Source organism: Equus przewalskii, chromosome 3, assembly GCF_037783145.1.
Source record: "Equus przewalskii isolate Varuska chromosome 3, EquPr2, whole genome shotgun sequence".
Classification (NCBI taxonomy): domain Eukaryota; kingdom Metazoa; phylum Chordata; class Mammalia; order Perissodactyla; family Equidae; genus Equus; species Equus przewalskii.
In genome coordinates this window covers 99,181,522-99,203,431 of record NC_091833.1, presented here as the reverse complement: position 1 = coordinate 99,203,431, position 21,910 = coordinate 99,181,522, and the positions used below count along the sequence as shown (strand labels likewise).

At 42.4% G+C, this 21,910-nt stretch overlaps 1 protein-coding gene across 2 annotated transcripts in view; it reads right to left on the bottom strand.

Annotated features, from left to right (window-relative positions):
* Positions 1 to 4,314: 4,314 nt before the first annotated feature.
* The window catches only part of SEL1L3 (SEL1L family member 3), a 138,987-nt gene continuing 121,391 nt past the window's right edge, over positions 4,315 to 21,910 (bottom strand). For both annotated transcript variants that reach the window (XM_070613040.1, XM_070613039.1), the window contains 7 exons: positions 20,109 to 20,199; positions 19,892 to 19,976; positions 18,631 to 18,740; positions 13,826 to 13,953; positions 13,102 to 13,204; positions 12,949 to 13,021; positions 4,315 to 5,481 (listed from right to left, as the gene is read on the bottom strand). In XM_070613040.1, the coding sequence (XP_070469141.1) occupies positions 5,342 to 5,481; positions 12,949 to 13,021; positions 13,102 to 13,204; positions 13,826 to 13,953; positions 18,631 to 18,740; positions 19,892 to 19,976; positions 20,109 to 20,199 (730 nt within the window). In that variant the 3' untranslated portion in view covers positions 4,315 to 5,341. The remainder of the gene's footprint in view (positions 5,482 to 12,948; positions 13,022 to 13,101; positions 13,205 to 13,825; positions 13,954 to 18,630; positions 18,741 to 19,891; positions 19,977 to 20,108; positions 20,200 to 21,910) is intronic.

The following is a 21,910-nucleotide window of genomic DNA, read 5'->3' as shown; positions in this document are numbered from 1 at the left end:
CCCATAGTCTCAGGATAATACCAGCGTTCTCATTTTTGCAAGTTTTATGGATACAATGTGGCATCTTTTTTTGTTTATTTGTTTTTTTTTTGAGGAAGATTAGCCCTGAGCTAACATCTGCCATCAATTCTCCTCTTTTTGCTGAGGAAGATTGGCCCTGAGCTAACATCTGTCCCCATATTCTTCTATTTTATATGTGGGATGCCTGCCATAGCATGGCTTGATAAGCAGTATGTAGGTCTATGCCAGGGATCCGAACTGGCGAAGCCTGGGCCTCCAAAGTGGAGTGCACAAACTCATCAATGGCCAGCCCTGTGAAGTGGCATCTTTTGATTTTAATTTGTATTTCTTTGACTTCCAGTTAGATTGAGCAGCTCTCCACCTATTTGTAAGTCATCAAATTTTCTCCTTCCATGAATTGCCTGATCACATGCTTTGAATGTTTTTTCTACTGGGTTTTCTGTTCATTGTTGTGACTGATTAGCATGCATTCTTTGTACATTCTAGATATTGAGCCTCTGTGGTGTTGGGTGTTTCGAATGCATTCTCCCAGTCTGTCACTAATCTACCAACTTTGTCTGTGGTGTCCTTTCTTGAATAGGAATCCTTTATTTTTGAAGAAGGGAAATCTATATATTGTTTAAAAAATCTTTTCTCATTTGAAATGTTAAAATATTCTCCTACAGTTTCTCCTACTAGCTTGGCAGTTGCACTTTTCATAATTAAGCCTTTAATTTATTTGGAATTTTTTTTTTATAAAGGACATGAGGTACAGTTTCAATCTTATTTTTCCACATATGATTAGCCAATTTCCTAACTCTGTGTACTGAATATTCCATTTTTACTCCAACTGATTTGTGATGACACTTTATCATACATCAAATTTCTGTATATATCTAGTTTCCTCCTGGGATGTCCATTCTTTTCCCTTGAACCACTTGTCTATTCCTGCATCACCATCACACTGTTCCTGTAACTACGGCTTTGTAGTATAATTGTATTCTTCAGGTCAGTTCCCTTCACTCTTCTTTTTTCAAACTTTCTCTAGGTATGCATGGACTTACATTCTCCCATACAAATTTTAAAATCAGTTTGTCAGTTCCTCACAAAATCAGGGCTTTTACTGAAATAGCATTGAATCCATAGATTAATTTTGAGGAAATTAACAAATTTATTTGTTGTTATTCTATCCATGAACATGGTATATTGATTTATTGATATCTTCTTTCATATACTTTTAAATTCTAAGATTTTCTTGGTAGTGATCTGCTGAGTTCATTATTAAGTTAATTACTAGACATTTTATAACTGTATTGCCATTGTAAATGAAATTTTTAACTTCATTTATAATATTTAGTATTTTATTAAATATATTTTTAATAAATATAATTCTTCAGCATTTTATTTTTTGGTTACTTATGCAGTTATAGGAAGACACTGTTGATTTTTTTTCTCGACATTTTAGTCTGCAACTTTGTTGGACATTCTACTGGGACTTCAAATGACTCACAACTTGGGCTCTCCCTCTACCAAAGAATAGAAAGAAAGACTACCACTTCCCCAACTCCCAGAGGCTTGGCAGTGATTAAGCAGTGGATGAATCTGTGGATTGCTATCAGACTCACCAAAATGAAGTCATTAAGAATGAAGAAAAGGAAGTCCAAAACATGGATTGTAAACTCAGTTGCCTAAGTGGACTAGGTGTAAAGCACAGGGAATGGGGGTAACTGGGGCAAACCCAGAAGCACAAGTTCTACCTAAAAAGGGCAGACCTACTCAGCCTCAGCTAATTCTTGCTATGCAGCAATGAAAGCCCAGTTTTCCCACATCTTCAGATTTTTTTAGGAGAAGCCCAAACACCTTGAGTTTAAGATATTAGCACTATTTCAACCTTTTATTTATTTATTTTGGTGAGGATGTTTGGTCCTGAGCTAACATCTGTTGCTAATCTTCCTCTTTTTCTTTTTTCTCCCCCAAGTCCCAGTACATAGTTGTATATCCTAGTTGTAGGCCATTCTAGTAATTCTATGTGGGACACCACCACAGCATGGGCTGACGAACGGTGTGTAGGTCTGTGCTCAGAATCCGAACCAGCGAACCCCAGGCCGCCGAAGGGGAGCACGTAACCTTAACAATTTGGCCACAGGGCTGGCTAGTATTTCAATCTTGTAAAAATATTGGATGGGTCAAAGAAAGCACATCTGTGGGCTAGATTTGTTTCACAATCTACTGATCTGCATCCTTTGGTCTAAGAATGTCCCAAGTGGAGGAGATGATAGGGAAGTAACTGAATATCCTCTCTGGACCCACCCTTCCATTCCTTTATTCCTTCCCTTCTACCCCATTTGCCTTCACTGTGCAGGGTTCTGTTCCAGCCAGCTTGGACACTAGTCTTATAGGACGAGGTTAGAACTTGAGGAGAGAAGAGGGAGGTTGAGGCTTAAGAAGGTATGGGCTGGGCCCAGATCCCAAAGCCTGAGAACTCCCAAGAGAACAGGAGTCTAAGCTGGGACGTGAATTGACATGTGGCCCACCAGAGTCACCTAAAGTGGTTTGGTGTTGAAACCAATCCAACTCTTTCCCGGCATCATCTGAAGATGAGCAGTGTTTGGACAATTGTCTCAGATTAGGTTGGCTCCCATGGGTCCATATTCTGGACCTGAACCAGCCTCCTATGGTGTCTTAGGTTGGTGTTATGGGCTAATCGTGTCCTCCCAAAATTCTCTGTTGAAGTCCTAGCCCCCAAAACCTCAGAATGTGGTTGTATTTGGAATAGGGCCTTTAAAGAGATAATTAAGGTAAAATGAAGTCAGATGGGTGGGCTCATATCCAATATGGCTGGTGTCCATAGAAGAGGAGGAGATTTCGACACAGACACACAAAGAGGGAAGACCGTATGAAGACACCAGAAAGAGACAGCCATCGACAAGCCAAGGAGAGAGGACTCAGAAGAAACCAAACTTACCAACTCCTTAATCTTGGACTTCCGGTTTCCAGACTGTGAGGAAACAAATTCTGTTGTTTAAGCCCCCAGTCTGTGGTACTTTGCGATGGCAGCCCGAGCAGACTCCTATTGTTGTGTTCCTTGGCAACAGACTTTGAGGGCAGGTTCTGTGTGGTTTGTGGGAGCAGTGTCAGGATATCCTACACAAAAACACAGAAGGCAGAATTGGGCAGAGGGAGAAAGTGAACTACGCTAGGAGTGCCACCAAGCAGGAGTTCTGGAGTTCTGGAGGTGGGATGGCCTTTCAGGGCTGTTCCAAATTGAGGCAAGGGGTATTTGTTTTCCTACGTCGGCTATTCTCAAGGTGAAGGAGGGGAAGTGATTTTGGCCCCCAGGGAACGTTTGGCAATGTTTGGAGATATTTTTGGCTGTCACAACTGGAGGGTGGGCAAGGGTGTGTGTGTGCATGCACTACCGGCATCTAGTGGGTAGAGACCCGTGATGCTGTTGCTAACCACCTCCAATGCACAAACAGCCTCCCCACAACAAAGAACCATCCGGCCCCCAATGTCAGTAGTACTGATAGAGAAAGCCCGCCCTACACCAACAAGCCACTGGCCATGAGCTGCTCTGGCAAGGACATAACCTTAGGCAGACCCCTGAGGGGTGTAGCTGTGACCTGTCACCACCCTCTCTTCCCAGCAGCTGAGGAATGAGCACGTTTGCCATGAAGAGAGGAGCTGGGCACAGTAAAGAGCCCTCTGTCTGGCCTCTCAGACTTCTCTTTCTAATATAAGTAACAACTAACCATGTTCAGGGCACTGCCCTGGGAGTTTTAGATACCTTATCCCATTTAAGCCTCATGAAAAGGCCAAGAACTGGATTTTATTGCCCCTGTTTGATCATAAAGGAGATCCAAGACTCAGAAAGGGTTAATCACTCACCCAGGGTTCCTGAGCTAGTAAGTTACAGAACCAGAATTTGAAGCCAGGACTGTCAGACTCCAAAGTCTGGCTCTTTCGCAAGCAGGAAGGACAGGCTCTGCTGAAACAAGAGCAGTATACACCGCATAGACGGGAGAAAGAGGTGGACTGCATACTTAACCCAGAAGTGATATAAATCCAGCCTCAGAGCTGCCAGAAGCTCTGAAACAATTTCTGACATCATGGGGGCCAGACCTGGGGCTCGGGATTCCCGGAGAAGAGCCTCCTGGCACCTCTGTATCTGCAAATGTTAACAGGTTACCAGAAATAACGCCTCTGGTAAAGAGGACTTTTTTTTTTCCTCCTTGAGGAGAATGCATGGACTTTAGGACTTTGGATGATGACAACAGTAACTATGAAAAAGAAAAAAAAGCTACTTCCCAGGAGTCAATGGTATAAAAATAATTTTTATTTACTACTGTAAATAAAGTAGTGCAAAGAGTAGTTTGGACCAATATTGCATTACTGATTTATCTACTACCTTAGCAGCATACAGTGTACAGTCGGTCTGCCCTTCCTCTCCCTCTCTCTGTGCCTTTCTCTCCCCCTTTCTTCACACATACACGCTCACGCGCTCACACACACACACGCACACCCTTCATGGACTCAGGCAGGCAGAAGGGGCAGAAGGCTGGGATGAGACTATGAGCTAAAGGCGTGTTTCCTGCATACCCACTGCTGCCAGGCTATTCTAAGGGGTAATTCATGGAGAAGACTACGCTTAAATACTAAGAATTTTCTAAATGTTATTTTATGGATTGCAATTGAAAAGTAAACCATATCCAACAATGTCATTAAGTGATTTGGAAGCACTACGACCTTAGAAAAATTCAAGGAGAAAAATGTAAACCAATTTACAAAAGCCATCGCCTTCCCTGCATGTGTGGCCACAACCTGTGTATTTCAAGGTGCCTTAGAACTGCTGCGTTTTGGAAGTTAAATTGAAATCTGTTGATTGGACTTTGAGGAGCAGGGTTGTGGCAAACACTTGTACTGAAATATTACCCAACTGGTAGAGAAGTCACAATTTTCTGTTCTTTAATAAAAGGGAAAGAACAAGGCGCTAAAAATTCTTAAATTACATCTCAGTGTATAAGGATGCCGATATGCCACAGGGCATACACACAATCGCCAGGAATGGACGTCGGCAATAACCCTGGCAACCTCCCCAACACCCCTATGACCAGGATCTTCCTTGCATTGGTTTGATAACCTTTGGTATAACCAGTGTCTGCTCTGGGTACTTCTTTGTAATTCAATTTAAAAAAAAACAACAAAAGACACCAAGTGCAAAATTTGCATCCAGTTGACAAGACATTTAAGGTGTTTATCAGTATGTTGCGGTGGCCCCAGCTTCCCAATACCAGCCGTTGAAAGGATTGTCTCTCATCTGGAGAGACCTGGAGTGCATAGTTCACCCACGAGGCTCTGGGTTATTAGGGACCGTGGGCTGGTCCTGAGCGGAGGCATCTGCAGCTGGAGTCACAGCTGGACTTGCAATGGGAGCGGTGGAGTCTGGGGAAGCCCGGGCTGGTGTCGGACGGGAACTGGTGGCTGCAGAGACACATGTACAACAGGTGCTGATTATTCAAAACAGTGCGTGCAGGACACACAACCACGCCTGGACCTTAGCAAGCCAGGGAGATGCTTCTAGGCTAGTGGCCATGACACGAACTTGATAAGGCAACTTTGGACCCATTATCTAGGTTCTTCGGACTTTGGTGTTCCCTTCTGTAAAACGGCAGATTGGAATAGATGTGCAAAGACCTTTGATGGTTTTGACACCCTGGGACTCTAAGCTCTGCATTTATACTGTGGCTTCCAGGTAAATATTTTAATTAAAAAAAGAAAAGAAAAAACCAACACTCTGGTTTGTTTCCTGTGCTTATATCTCTTTTTTTCCCATGGTGCTGACGCAACGCAAGCTATGAACTATACCAATCAATCATAAAGGAGTGTTGGTTTTATTCACTTTCTTATTCCATTTGGATGATGTACCAAATTTGGTTTAAATTACTTTATTTAAATAAATGTGTATACGTTTTGGAAAACATAACTTCTAGGTTTAATTATTCATCAATCTACCTTTAGTAAGGAGATTGAACAAACACAAACATTAGAGAGGCTTATAAAGTTTTATACTTTATGTTAGTGGTTTTCAAATGCACGTGATTTTGATTCCCAGGCAACAATTGGCAATGTTGGTAGACATTTTCGGTTGTCACAGCTGAAGGGCAGGGTACTGCTGGCGTATAGTGGGTAGAGGCGAGAGATGCTGTTAAGCATCCTATAATGCAGGGATGGCCCCTACACCAAAGAATGGTCCACCTGCAAACATCAACAGTGCTGAGGCTGACATATGCCGCATGTGTACTGAGGCTGGGCGGAGTCCCGGTTAACAAGACCGTGGGCTCTGGAACCCAGCTGCTCCGCCCTTTATCAGTTATGTGACCTTGGACAAGTTACCCACTCTCCTTCTGCCTCTAAAAAATGGGGAAAATAAAAGCATCTCTACCTTGTTGAGTTGTTAAAAGGACTAAATGAGTTAACGTATATGAAGTGCCTAGAACAGTGTCTGGGACGCACAAGTGTTCAACAAATGTTAGCTATTAATTCCAGTGACCCATTTTATCCTGAAAATGTGTTAAGATTTATTATTAATTTCAGGGGCATGGCTTGCAGGACCGATAAAAAAGTTGGTGCCTTTGCTTCTGGGATGCCTACAGATCTCTGTTAGGCCCCAATATCCTGTGAAAACTGCAGAAACCTTGAAGCCAGGAAGTCCAGGAGTCTCATGCCTCTGCCATTTATCAGCTGTGTGATCTTGGGCAAGTTACTTAACATCTCTGATTGTAGTTTCTTCATCTGTAAAATGAGGGTAGCAGTTGGCAGGGATGAATGACATGTGGCTAGCCCAGTGGCCATAGTTTGTGCCAACAACTGCTAGTTTGCCTTTAACCAGTGATCTTAATCGAGCTCAGCTATCCTTGACTCTTATACACTTTCCAGTAGATGGGACCATTTTTAAAGATTCCCAAATGTCCATTCTGAAATGCACTGACTTTAAGAAGATGCTGGCATATATCTAAAAGTCATACGTTGACAATCTGATTTTTAGATAAACTCTTCAAGAGATCCATCTTCAAGGAGCCTTTCTAGGCCATTCAATATGGGCTCCAAAGTCTCTGGTTTTTCTGGATATGTAAAGGAATTCTCCTAGGAACCCTTTCCAATACCCACTGAAGATCTTGTGGATCCAGAGACTGTTCAGAAGGAACAGGAGAGTGGTGGTGGAGGGGGTACCCAAGGTGTTGCATAACGCTGGGGCGTTTCTGGGTTAAATCATCACTGTGGCAGGTGAGCTACCCATGGCAGGGAGCATGAGGTCCAGCGATGGGGCACAAAGACCATTTGCTGGAGTCAGGAGACCCGGTCTAAGAAAGTCTTATTTATCTACCACCAACAGGTGACTTTGGGGTAGATATTACGGCAGACATTTCAGTCCCAAAAGCTTGAATCTCATAGGGCTTGGTTTCCTCTTCTGTGAATTGAGGGGCTCCGATCAGATGGTGTTCAAGACACCCTTGGGCCCTAGGATTTATCTTTCTGATGATCTCTGAAGAAGTTAATGAGGTACTAAGGCATGTATTTTTCCTTTTCAAGCTCAGGGAAATGTTTAAATCACCATGGTAACAAGATAAATCAGCAATCAGTTTTCTGATTAAAACAAAAAAGTGCCAATGTGTAAATGTAGAAGGAATGCATAATTAGCATTGCCACGATTTAAATTTTCTTGTAAGAGCATAATAAGAATGCTCAATGTTTCTACAGCATGTTTGTTATTATCCACGTGAGAACCCTCCCCCTTCCACTAGGGGTCTGCGATCAATGGACAAGCCCCCCACAGCCCATGGTAATTTTAAAGTGGCCCCCTTCTCTCTGCTCACCTGGGATGTGTGTTAATTTGAGGACCAAGTAGAATCAAGGTAACAGGAAAATAAGCGTGCTGCTTAAAAAATTACAGAGCGTGTTCCAGAGCATAATAGAAATGATTTTTGGATTACCTGCTGCTTGGGGGACCATTTTCTGTGCATTAGTGAGAATAATCAAGACCTGGCTCTGAGTGGTGTGGACCAGGGGTTGGCAGACTGCAGCCCATGGGCCAAATGTAGCTTGCTGCCTGTTTTTGTGTGGCTGAAAATCTAAGGATGGTTTTTACATTTTTAAATGGTTGAACAAAAATCAACAGAAGAGTGATATTTTGTGACATGTGAAAAACATGAGATTCAAATTGTCACATCCAGAGTAAAGTTTTATTGGAAACCAGCCACACCATTCGTTTTCATGTATTGTCAATGGCTGCTTTCACACTATAAGGAAAGTTGAGTCATTGCAACAGAGATGGCCCTCGAAGCCAAAATGTTTATTATCTGGCCCTTTGCAGAAAAAGTTTGTTGACCTCTGTTGTGGACCCTTGAAGGAAAAATGTCTACTTGCCAGTTGACCAGATGGGAGCATAAAGAAAAGAAGAACACGAGGAGATATCCTGGGTTAATCTCGAGATAGTAGAATGTTTGCAAAGATGGGGGGCAAGCGGATGATTGAGGGGGAGGCTCTGGGAATCATATCCTCTGAATAAGATCTAGCCTCCTTCCTTTGGGCCTCTGGCTCTAGCAGGGCGCAGGACAAGATTCCTGTCATTTAAATGCTTCTTCTGAGTGGAGATCCTGGGAGGGCACCAATTGTAATGAGTTAGGAGAAAAGCAAAATCTCACCACTAAATCGCTCTGACTTTAAGGCTCCTGCTTTTTTCATGAGCACCACTTTGTGACATTCTACTGTAATTTTTGTAGAAACCTCATTAACCAGAAATGTAGAGGACAGGAAAAGAGCAGGAAAAGGTTTAATTAATCTTGTTCGTATCATCTTACTCTTTTTAAAAGACCACTAGGCTAATCATTTAGGCAGAAAGGATGAGTTGGCTTAAATTACGAATGTTTGAATAGGCTGATACAGGTTTAAAAGGCGACCGAGTCACACCCAGGAGCTGGTAGCTCTGCACAGCGTGCTCTGTCCTGTGTTTTCTATTCAGACGTAAAGTCTGCACCGACACTAGTAAGACGTTGTCTGAAATGGCCACTGACATTTTCTCCACCTAGTCTTCTCTTCACCTTCCTTCGGACAGCCAGCCAGGCTTCACGCATTCTTGTCTCAGGGGAGATTTGTGGCAGGGCCGAAATGGAGATGGTTCTAGACATACTTTGCTTTGGGGTTTTTTGTTTTTTCACAAGCCTGAGTCCATTAAGGCGCTTACACTTGGCGTCCCTCACAGGGAGGGGAGAAAGGCTTTCAAGATGCAAGGAGGCAGGGAAAGGAGCGTTTTGGAGCCTGAGAAAGTGGCTGAGCCCTGCTGTGGGTTGTACCAGCAGCAGAGCCCTCACCTTCAACCACCTGAGAAAGGAAGACTTGGGAGAAAAAAGGCTAATGGTGCACAGCCTTGGCAAAGAGGATAGGACTCTTAGGCGACCGAGAAGCGGCAAAGCCACTGGCCCTGGAGGGACAGCGTGGGCCCAGGGCACTGTGTGTTCTGCTATCAGACTGGTGACCACGTGAGTGGTCCTAGCGCTACCCAAGACCCAGGGACCTTTGTATCACCCTTGGTGGCATCAGCCTCAAAAGAGACTGAGGGGCCTGTGGAATGCAAGCTAGGAGTCAAAAACAAGCTCCCTTGAAGGATACAAAAGACATGTGTGATATTTTTTGTGATAGACTAGTCAATGTCTTCGTTTAGATGCTGTAAAAAGAGTTTCATATTTTTGACAGAGTCTAGCAGCATAGAAAAGCACGATAGGCTCTGGTGATTGTATCTATCACTGAGATAAACCAAGCTACCTGAGAGCAGGTGCTACCTGGTGTCACCACGTGTTAAGTACAGGTAAATGGCCTGGAGGACACTACTCCTTGGGCACTACCAGTTAACATTTGTTGAGTTCTAAGCACTTTACACCGCGTTATCTTCTTTGGTTCTCTCAACTACAACAGGAAGTAGGTGTACTACCATTTCCACTATTTTACAGAAGGGGAAACTGAGGCAATATACGATCTCTGCTTTGCCCAAGGTCACACAGTTAGCGGCAGGGCCAGAATCTTGGCAGGCTGACTCCTGAGTCTGTGGTGTTAGCTACTGTCCTGCACGGCTGGCCTTCCGGAAGGTGGGACAATGTTATGTGGCAAATGCTGTGACATGTTGACGGTATATCACAGAGCATACAAACTCAGGAGGAAAATGAAGGTCATTAGAGCCGAACGCAAACGGATGGAGAGCTCAATTTAAAGGTTTGACCATAAATCATTCATTTTAAAAAAATTGACTGGAAAAATGCAAATCACAGAATGACGAAGATCTCTAACTTACAGCACAATCCTCACACAAAGCCACTTAAGGGAGGTTCCTAATTCTCCATCTCATTCCTCTTTCCTCTGTCAATCAGCACTTGAGTTCATGATTGTGCTTGCTTCCCAACGCCATGGCTACCACCAGCATCTACTACATTGTCCCCCTGCCCATGGGGCGGGTCATGGGACCTGGAGCACTGGGGCATCAGGGGATCCTGATGGTGGAAACTTTGTCCTCTGAGCAATCCCCCACAGAAGCTTCTCTCCTGTTCTACTGTGCCTCTATTGCCCCTGCCCCATGGCCCAATCTCGGACGAAGTACCTTCTTATTTCACAGTTAGTGACAAATTTGCACTTATGTTGAGGACTTTATGAAAAAAATTTACTCCATATTTTAACTCAACACCAGTTCTAACAGGGCTGGTAGGCACCACAGTGTGGGCACATTTTGGAAATACGTGGAGACTTTGTTTTTTCACTTTTAGGCCCTTACGACTCAAGGTATGGCCCATGGGACAGCAGCACGAGCATCACCCGAAACCTTGTTAGAAATGTCGAATCTCAGAACCCAGCCCCAGACCTACTGAAGTAGGATCTGCATTTAACAAGATCCCTAAGTGATTCATATGCACATTAAAATTAAGAAGCACCCGGGCTATAATTTACACATTGAAATATATACTATTTTGTTATAATTAGTTTCTTTTTTTTCCTCCTTTATATTGCTGTTAGGGCATTATTTTAAAAAATATATGTGTAGGCAGGTTAATTATCCTTAATTTCAGGGCACCAAAAGATGTGCCACAAAATATTTCTTATGTAAGAGGATGATAGGTCGAAGACAGATGGTAACCACTATTTTAAAGTATTGTGAGTCTGACAAAGTTTGAAATTCTACTGCCCTACATCCTTTCTTGGACTTTATTTTGTGAATTTGGGGCAGGCCACTTCATCCTTTTGGCCTCAATTCCTTCATCTGCAAAATGAAGGGCATAGAATTAAATTATTTTTAAGATCCCATCCAGACTTCTCTAAGGCTAGTCAAGAGGGAAGGAGGGAAACACATGAAGAAGCAAGTGAAAGAGAAAGAGATGAAGAAAAAGTGTGAAAGAGCACAGGGTACATAGAAAGGGGAATATATCAAAGGGCAGGAGGAACAGGAAGACGAGAATGGGGAGGGACTGATAATGAAGATGTGAAGGAAAGAAAAAGAGACAACTTCTGATAAAAGCAATTCCGCCAGCCCATGAATTTTCATGGCGACCAGCTGGCATAAAATCATAAAGACAATTTTCAGTTCCTCTAATGGAATTGCATTTGTAATAATCATAACAATATTTCTACAGAGTAAAAATGACAAAGATAATTTGAAATGGAAAACACTGATGAGAGGCAAAATAAATATGCTCTACCTGGCAACAAATTTAGCGACGGGACAGAATTTGCATGAGGACAATTTATAAGCTGGCATAGTACAGGGCATCAAGCCTGGAAGGGCTGTTGACGGTTCCTGGCTAACCTCCTCAGGTAAATCAGAGGGAAATGTTCCGGATTAGCCTCTAGCAATGGCGACTTTCTCCTCCCATCGAATCTGTGGTGAAATGTACTCCTTTCGCTTTTCATTATCTGCTGCATAAATAATGGCTATGCGAATGCTCAAATGCCATGTCCAGTCCTAATTTCTCCATTTGTAAATGTCCCTGATGGTCTTCATGAATGACTATGTCCTCCTGTAGCCATCTAAGATGGTGGAAGATTACAACTCTCCACAGACAGATGTTTGCAAATTTAAGCACCTACTAAGTGTGAGATACTATAAATGACAGGACTAAGGCCTTCCTCTGACTCAGTTTATGGTCTCACAGGGGAGATAAACACGGTAGGTAACATTTGTTGAAAGGGTTTTATATGCCAGATAAACACAGTAGTTAACATTTAACTATAGTAGTCCTTTTGGTGACTTATGAGTAATTTTTTCACTGAACCCTCCTAACACCCTTGGGAAGTAGCTACTGTTATAACTTCATTTTATGGACGAGAAATTGGGGGATCAGAAAGGTGAAATAACTCGCCATAAGTCACACAGCTAATGAGCAGCCAGGCCTGGACTCTAAGCCCAAATTGAAGCCACTGGGGCTCCCGTCTCCTTAAGTAGTGCCCAACATGAGCTCAGGCAAATAATAGTGATCAGTGGAATCCCCATTAGATGAAATGCTGGTTTTACGCTCCTCCTTAGACCCTCCCTCTGAATCCATGGGGCTGGGGATTTTTATTCACCATCATTCCTTGTTTATCCTCCCACACCTTTGATTCCTTGACTTGGATAAATGGGAGGACATCAGCCTGAAGGGGGCCTCAGAGCCAGGTTTAAAGGCACATAGAGGTCAAATTTTGAGAGCAGAGGTATTTTCAATAGGAGAAGACATTTTAATTTGATTTCTTAAGCTTTTTATTTAAAAAAAGCCTTGCTTACTTTGAAAAATATAACAATAATTGGGGTCTTCCATCAGCCAAAGATTATGATGCACCCCTAGGGGTAACCCCCCATTTTTATATATAATATATATATATATATAAAAGAATCCCTACCTTTTTATATTGCCCTGGCTTTTTATAAATCTTTACCTGAGACAGACTGGAAATACTGCACGGTCCGGGCGATCAATATGGACAGCAGGAAGGTTCCCAGAAAATAGATCTGCAAACATCAGAAGTATGCATCAGATGACTGAAAAAGGGCAGGGGCCCCTGGGCAGGGCTGGGGGAGACAGTACCTACCAGGGCAGAGTGCAGGATGGCGCCCCAGATAAGCCGTAGGTGAAGGTAAAGCCAGGCCAGGGCGCAGGGGCTGAAGGACTCCTCAGTACTGTGGTTCCAGCACCTACAGATAAAAAGCACAGCGCATCTTGACGTGTCAGCCAACTTTGGTGGCCTTACTTATGACCAACATTTTCAGATCCTCAAACTCTCCCCCTTCTGCTTTGGGACAAATGGGCACGCTAAAGATAAGAGATAAAGAATTAAAGCCAGTTCTAAGGGGTTTGGACCTGCCTTAAAATTCTAGGATCCTGGCAGAAATCTTAGAAGAAGGTCAATCCTGTCCTTAATTAAAAGCCAAGATGTCAAGGAGAAGCCTGAAGCATGGGGGCCGGCAGAGCAATACTTCTGTTCAAGTGTCTGTCCAAAGTCCAGCCATTGGAACATCTCCCTATCTTACAGAAAAGCATGGTTCCATTGGACATGTTATTTTTTCCACTTTTGTGGAAAAGCTTGGTCAGCGCTTTAATTTCAGATCAAGCATTCTGTAGCTTAAGCCTCACATACTAGAAAAGGGAAATAAATCTGGGTTCAGCTGAGTGTTCTCTAATCAAAATGAATCCTGAGCCCTTTTTACAGCAACTGACACTACAAAATAAGAGTAAGGCTAACCTGAACCGAGAGGCAAACCCCACTCACTGGGGATCCCCCAGAACCCACCAAACTAACAAGGCTCTGAACTCACCTTTCGTATAGTTCCTGCAGGATGGAGATGTTATTAGAATGGATAGTTGGGTCAATTTCCAAGAAATCCAAAATATGATGCGGGATTATAGCACCTTCCTCAACTAGCAGGGCCAGGTTAAAAAATCCCTGAAAACAAACCGCAAACCAAACTCATTAGCTCCCTATAATGAAGCCCAGACACAAACCCTGCATCAGAAGGTAAACTTTTACAACCTCTCGACTTTTTTTCAGTCCCTGGAGCCAGATGGTTTTGTCATCTTCATTGATGAATTGTTTCCCTAAATAAATGCATCTGAGAAATTTATTTGCAGGAGAACCAGGAGGGTTTCAGAGGATGCTGTGTCCCATCTGCTCAGAAGCCAGTCAACCGGGAGATCTGTCCTTTCCTGCTCTGTTCACTCTCTCAAAACAGAACTTGCTGGAAAACGCGCCCTTGTATCATCAACAAAACCAGAATACTGAGTCGAAGGCAGTGTCCATCACTTACAGATTATGCCCTGGGTCATCGTCAGCATGTCAGAAATCCAACGAAATGTTTTTGTGCTGGGGCTACTACTCGTGACTGACATTCTCATGTAGCGAGTCTCTTATGCACAGAATGGGGTGCGGGTGGTTGCCCCAGGTTGCCTAGGCCAACATGGAAAACCTCTTCTCATGATTCCTCTTGTCACAGATCTCCACTCTGGGATGCTTCCCTCTAGCTCTCTCTTACACACCTTCTTCTTGACCTCAGAAGTAGGACTGCCTTATTGGGCTGCGCAGGTCCAATGAAATAACACAGTGAAGAGCCTGAGGGTAGAGGTGCTTCACAAAGGATGGAAACTGTTATACTACCTGGAGGAGATGCACTGTCCATCACGCGCTGAGCATGTGGCCACACCAAGAAATAAATAAAAAACGATCGGTTACTTACCATTAGGGCTTTACAACTTTCCCTGGATTGCTGCCCTTCAAAGAATTCATGGTCATGTTTTAATGACATATCCTGCCTTTGACCTTTACTTTCAGTTGCCACTGACAACAATTTAAATGAAAATCACCATCCCCCAGGTTGTATATACCAGGACTCTCACAAGCATCCTATGCAATGATCATGATAAAAATAACAGCAGCTAACATTTTCCGGGTGCTTGCTATATGTGAGGCATTGTTCTGTTTGATATACACTCACTTAACCTCATAACAACAAATTGAGATGGGTACTATTATTCTCCCCATTTTATAGATGAGACAACTGAGGCACAGAGAGGTTAAAGAATTTGCCCAAGGTCGCAAAGCTGTAAAGAGGCAGAGCTGGAATTCAATTGCAAACAAAGAGGGTTGGCGTCTCAAATCTCAACCTCGGTCATGCTGCCAAATAACCTCTAAATAGATGAAAGTATTAAGTGATGTGGGCTCAGTGAGTTGAGGAGTCGAAAGAAAGATTTCTTGGACTCTCGAGGTCTGGCAGTAGTACTCTTTTATTCAGAGAATAGCCTGGAATAGCATGGGGACAGGACCCATGGGCAGTAATAGCTGCAGGCATGGGGACAGGGCCCATGGGCAGTAGGAGCTGCAGGCATGGGGACAGGGCCCATGGGCAGGAGGAGCTGCAGGCATGGGGACAGGGCCCATGGGCAGTAAGAGCTGCAATGTGTTGAGGGTTAGCTCTAAATTTATAAGGCATAGATATGTGAGTTATTTCTTTACTAGACAAAGGAAAGATCATGAAAAAAAGTCATTAAAATGGTATCAGTGCCGGTGGGGTCCGGTTATTGGGTGGTCCTATAACTTTAGATAAGAATCAGATCGGATTAAGTCAGGACGTCCTATGCTTCCCAGAGGATGACACAGATCGGTATGTAGGGCAGGACGCCTTGGGCTTCTTCCTGGGGCAGAGCCAGGCTTGATCCTCATCATTAAGTATCTTTAAGATGCACACACGCAAGCAGAGAATGGAATATTTGAAAGGAAGGTACCCTTAAAACTTGAAGTATTAGAAGAAAAGAAAAACATTGCTTTATAAAAATTTAAAGTCTCTGAACAATGAAAACATAACAAGTTAAAATAGATAGGAAAACAGACTAAGGGAATATTTGTGTGCAATGTAATAGCTTAAGGTTCATTATCTATTGGGCAAACGTAAAAAGAACTAACTATGATTTAAACTGAAAAAAAAAATCAGTATCAAGACTCCAATAGGTTAAACAGGTAAAGAATAAGAATAAAGAATCACATAAAAGAAAATATTAAGAGTAAATTATCATAGACAAGTTGAGGTAAAAGTACCCATCTTCACTAGTATTCAAATAAACGCAATTTAAAACCATAAGGAAGCATCAACTTAAAACTATTCAATTAGCAAAATTAAGTCACAAAAACACCCAGTGCTGAGCACATGTCAGTTATCCTCCCACACTTAACCACTGCTTGGGGATGTATTAACTGGAAAACACTTTCAGAAAGCAAATCGACAATATACTGTTATTATGCAGCTGTAAAACAATTTAGACTGTTTGACTCAGTAATACTATCTCACAGACAATAAAAGAAATCATTCCAATGGAGTTAAAAGATGGAAATATGAAAACGTTCACTGTAGCACTAGCTATAATTGCAACACAGTAGGAAATGACCTCCACGTCTTCCTTAATAGATTCTAAATCCCATGAAGCCAAGAATATTGTCTATCTTTTTATCTTAAGTCTCCACCACTAAGCAATGTTTAAGACATGGCAGGATTGGATAAACATATGCCAAATCAGTGAATAAATTAGCGAATGTAAGAATAAATGTCCACCAATAAGATAAACCTTAATAAATTGGAGTTACCAGCTCAACGGAATATAAGGCAGTGGTTAAGGGTAAGAAACTAGAAAGACTATGGAATAAAATGCCCACATTCCTACTGTATGTGAGAAGAGATGGATTTTGAAAGTGGTGTGTACACTCTTGGTAACATCACAGAGATACGCTTGCCTGTGGGCAGGGACTGGAAGGGAACATGAAGACATGAAGGAGTAAAGCCCGTCACGGAACTGTGGGTGCATTCTTTGATTTTTCTTTTCTTTTAAAATGATCCTTTAATGTTTTGCAACATTTTCTTTCCAAAAAGTAAAAATCGGAATTGAAAAAAATGATCCAGACCTAATTTTGAGTCACAGATACCACGTGAGAAAGTTTAGTTTGGCTCTTGATCAAATCGTTTTAGCACCAACTCCTATTTCATTCCAGAACTAATAATAGAACGGACTGTGTCCATTGTGTGTTCTCAGTGCTGGGCTCAACATTGTACATCAAACGTCTCATTTAATCCTCATAAACTGTGAGGTATTATCCCCAGTTCACAAATGGGAAAATGAAGACCCAGTGATTTAGTGACTTGCCATGTACAAACAGCTATGAAGTGACAGAGATGTGGGACTTTAACCCAGGTAAAGAATCATCCTGACATAGTACCTCGTTTGGAAAAAAACTAATACTGGCGAGTTTCCAACTTTTGCTCATCCAACATGTGCCCAAAGCATACCACCAGAACGTGTTGCATAAGAGGGTTATGCAACCATTCCAACTTCCAGCCTGAAAATGACCCTGAGATCCTCACAGGAGAATTCCCATTGGCAAATCCAGGAGGAATGAGGGAAATAAAGAATCATATTAGCACACCACAGAATGACTGCAGGGGGCAAGATCTACCGAAGGATACTAAAATCAGTGGGCAGAAGTTTGAGGAGAAATCGGATATTTGCATGGTTGACATCTAACTCTCCAAGATACCTATAAATTTAGAAAGAGAAAAATAACTTTACAGGGGAGAAACTGAGCAGAAACCATGTTAACCAGGTGACTGAGATCAACCTCATCAGTAACAAGACATATTGAGATCATGTACACCTCGTAGGATACATTGAGAAGGACACATCATTTCTGTGCTGTCCTTGCCCAAAATGTGTAATCTTAATCTATTCATGAGAAAACAGAAGACGGACCCAAATCGAGAGACATTCTGCAAAATACCTGACCAGGATTCTTCAAATGTAACAAGGTCAGGAAAGACAAGGAAAGACAGAAACTGGCCCAGATTGAAGAAGATAAAAGAAATATGACAACTAAATGCAATGTGAGATCCTGAGTGGGACTCTGGAACAGAAAAAGGACATTAGAGCGAAAACTAGTGAAATACAAATAAAGTCTGAAGTGTAGTGAATGGCACTGAACCAATGCTGATTTCTTAGTTTGATAATGGTATTGTGGGTATGCAAGATATGAACATACTCTTCCTGCAACTTTTCTATAAATCTAAAAATATTCCAAAATGAGGAGTTTCCCAAAAAAGGTCACTGAGAGCAAAATCCTGTCACTGAAGTATTAGCCCAACTATAGAAGCAAACTACTTCCCATTTTGACCACACTTTCAATTTCTTGAGTTTCTACATGGTGAGTTAGTTTGAGAGAATCTGGTAGAAAGACCCCTGGGCTTGGAGCCAGAAAACCTGGGTTTATGGTCTGGCTACTTCATCTACTACGGGATTGTTTGGGCTTGAGCAATTTATCACCCTGTCATAGTCTTGGTATTCTCCACTATGAAATGGGTGTGCTAAGCCCCACCCCCACAAGACTGCTGTGGAAAACATGGTAGGTGTTCAATAAAGATTCGCATTATGGTTAGCGTCCTCGTAGAGTTGTTGTGAGGGGCTTGTGAAAATGAATGAGAAATGACTTTGTAAGCTGTGGAAATATACAGACAGGAGGGCTTATGAAGACTCTAGGCCTTTCGACCTCACCAACGGGGATCCCCCGGAGCTCGTTTCTGTCATTGTTTACCTGTGAGTCTCCGTCCAGTGCTGCTTGGGCATACATCTGCACGGACAACTCAAGGTCTTGTGACTGGTTTTGGTGGCCATAGTAGTAAAGGTCTCCCATTTTCAAATATGCTGCAGGACAAAAAGCACAGGTCCATTTGTCAAGTGGTTTTATTTCAGACCGACATTTTAAACAATTGGCCCATTTGCATGGTTGAGAACTTTCCTACCAGAATCTGAATACCAAACATATTTAGGTTTCCTTGGTGGGTCAGGAACCAAAAAATAAAAAAATGGCTCTTGTGCTAAACCTTCTACACAGATTTTTTGCTTTGCTGGGCAGCTCTCCTAAATGGGTCTGTTTGTGAGAATCAGAGTCTGCAACCGCACAACCCAATCGGCCAAGGTTATTTCACATCTGAAATTGTGCTGCTTAGGTTTGATGACTGACGGGTATTTCTGGTATTTCTTTACTCTGTTTAAGCCACATATTTTATTTTTCCTCTGAGGAAAAAGTTTTAAGAGTGTATGTATCACTCAACGTCCAATCAGAAGAAGAGAATCCATGTCAGGTAGTTCAAAAGAGGGATTTTAACACTGTGAACTGGTTACCAGGGTATTGGAAGAGCTGAAAAGGCAAATGGGAACAACAGACAGCCCAGAAATCAGTAATCTGATCAGCCATCAGCGGCCCAGGGACGCTATCATCATCCCCGGGCTGGGAGCCAGCCGAGACCAGAGGGTGGATGACCAGGCAGGAGCTGGAGCCGTGGACAGGCAGCCATTGCCATAGACATAGACCAAAGCAGAGAGAGGAGGGGAGAAATACTTGGACTTCTTGCCTTCTCCCATCCTGCAACCTCCCTCCAGAGCCTCCCATTGGCTGGCACTAATCAGAGGCACTAGAGCAAAGCAGTCTGGGAACTGTAGCTCCTGAGGGTCAGCCCCCCACCATACAGAGCAGAGCCGAGGAAGACAGGAAATACCCCTGGGGGCAAAAAGGCAAATGACTGGCCCAGAGAGTCTCTCCATAATAGCTTCCTCTTCTGAATTCTCACTGATTCTGAAGAATTGGTGGGTTCAAGCATTGGGTGGACAATGGACTGCATTGCGTGAGGCTGAGAGCAGAGTTCAGTCATGATCTTCATAGCAGAGATTTTTCACTCTCTTTCCTAATTGTTTAGAAATACCACACTTCACACAAAGCTGTTAGATGTTCCCTGTTGCTAAACATTAAAATCACCAGCGAAGCTTCAATTCAGCACCCGTTTTTCCATACATACCAAATGAAGGAGCATCGATTTGAAAAACAGAGAAATTATAGTATCTCCAAACGCAATTAACACCCAGGTATGCCTTGGCCAGGTCCTAAGGGGACGAAGGGGGAGAAAAAGTGAATTCAGTAATATTTCGGCCAAGTGACTCATTTTGCCTCCATAAAACCCACTTCATTATCCTTAACCTTAATGCTTCTACTCCAAGAAGAATACATGTACTTACTGGGCGCTCCTCACAGATGTGTGCTAAATTTGTCTGTGACACTTCAATTCCAGTTTCTGCTGCTAAAACATAATACAGCAAAGCTTCGTGCCTAAAAATAGATGATTAATAATAAATTTCATATAGTGGCTCTCACTAATACTCACAGAGAGCTTTATATTTAAATGTAAGAGGGCACCAAATAAGCAGTTTTTTTAAAACCATAAAATCATGAGTTCTTTTTTTCTTTTTTTAAATAAACACGGTTGTTAAAAATACTGCCTGTACTAATTTATTTCCTATCTTCAAAGCTGAACTCACAGATAAGGTTGGGGAGCTGGTTGGTACAACAGCTACCTCTACTGGCAGAAGGTATGTTGAGTGTTGGCTGGGGAGTTGTCTACTAGCCGTTGGTCCTTGAATCCTTCGGTCCTCGCTTGGAGGAGATAAATGGTATTAAGAAAAAGCCCTGTGTTTCTGAGTCCTCTGTTTTGTGGAAGGCTTTATGCGGCTTAGGATTCTGAACAAGGTTAATTAAAGCTGAACTGTTGTGGTGCATTAGAAGTTTGGCAAAGGAGAGCTTTGATTCCAATGGCCAAAAACACACATGAAAAAATAAATGTTCGACACCACCAGTAATTGAGTAATTAAAAAACAATGGGAGACCACTTTTCATCTGCTGAAAGATTGGCACCCAGTTCATGATAGAGTAACAACAAGGGCTTGGGGAAATGGACATATTCCGACAACTGCTGCTAGTGGGAGGGCCAATTAGACAATGGTTAAATGTGAGGAGTCTTAAGAATGCACAGACCACTTGGCCCAACAGTTCCCCCTGCTCAGAGTTTATTCTAAAGAAACAATCAGAGACATGGGCAAAGATTCTGTGGCAACAGAGTTCACAGCAGAGCTGTTTATGTGAACAAAAAACCCCAGAAACAACTTAAATATCTGAAAATCAGTGACTAGTTAAATTAACTCGCAGTGCAGCCACTTTCAAAGGTGGCTGTTAAAAATGTTGTTGTGGAAGAAAATTCAAAAACAGAAAAACGTTCATGCAAAATTTTCCATTCAGTAAAAAAAAAAAAAAAAAAAAAGGCAGGATAAAAAACAGTGTAAATCCATTTTGGTAAAACAGACATAAAACTGAATACATACCATGTTCACACACACACAGATACATAAATGCAGAGAAAAAGTAAAACCCAAAAATTATCTACCAAAATGCAAACAGTACTTATATCAAGGTGGTAAGAATGGAAATAATTTTTATTTCCTTCTTTTTACTTATCTGATTTCCCCCATTTTCTTCGTTTTACCCAGTTTGTGAGTAGAAATTTATTTTAACCATAAATAGTTGTTTCTAAAGCTTATTTTTCATTCTAAGTAGTTGACATTACTAACTTTCTTAATTTTAGTTCCACCTAGGAACTGGTTTATGGAAGGGTGGGGAGGGGTGGGTTGAGAAAATAAGGTAGGCAGATTCTGAAATCATCTTTTCTACACTGCTAAAGCAGCTTCTGGCAGACCATCTTCTGGGGACACAGAAAGGTGGCTAGGGTCACATTAGGACAGCCAGACTTTCAATCAGATACACTGCAGGCTACTGGCCACGTGGCTGCTGAGCGTGCTGATTCTCAGTCTCTGAGATGCCCAAGGCAGCCGACAAATTAGCCATGACTCATGCTAAAGAGACGAGGCTGGCTAAGCAGTGTCCCCTGCCTAGGCAAGCCAGATAACAAGTCCACAACTGCAGCTGCAAGAACAATACAAAAGACACTGAGGCATTTTCTTACGTAACCTGCAAAAATCATGTTTGGTGA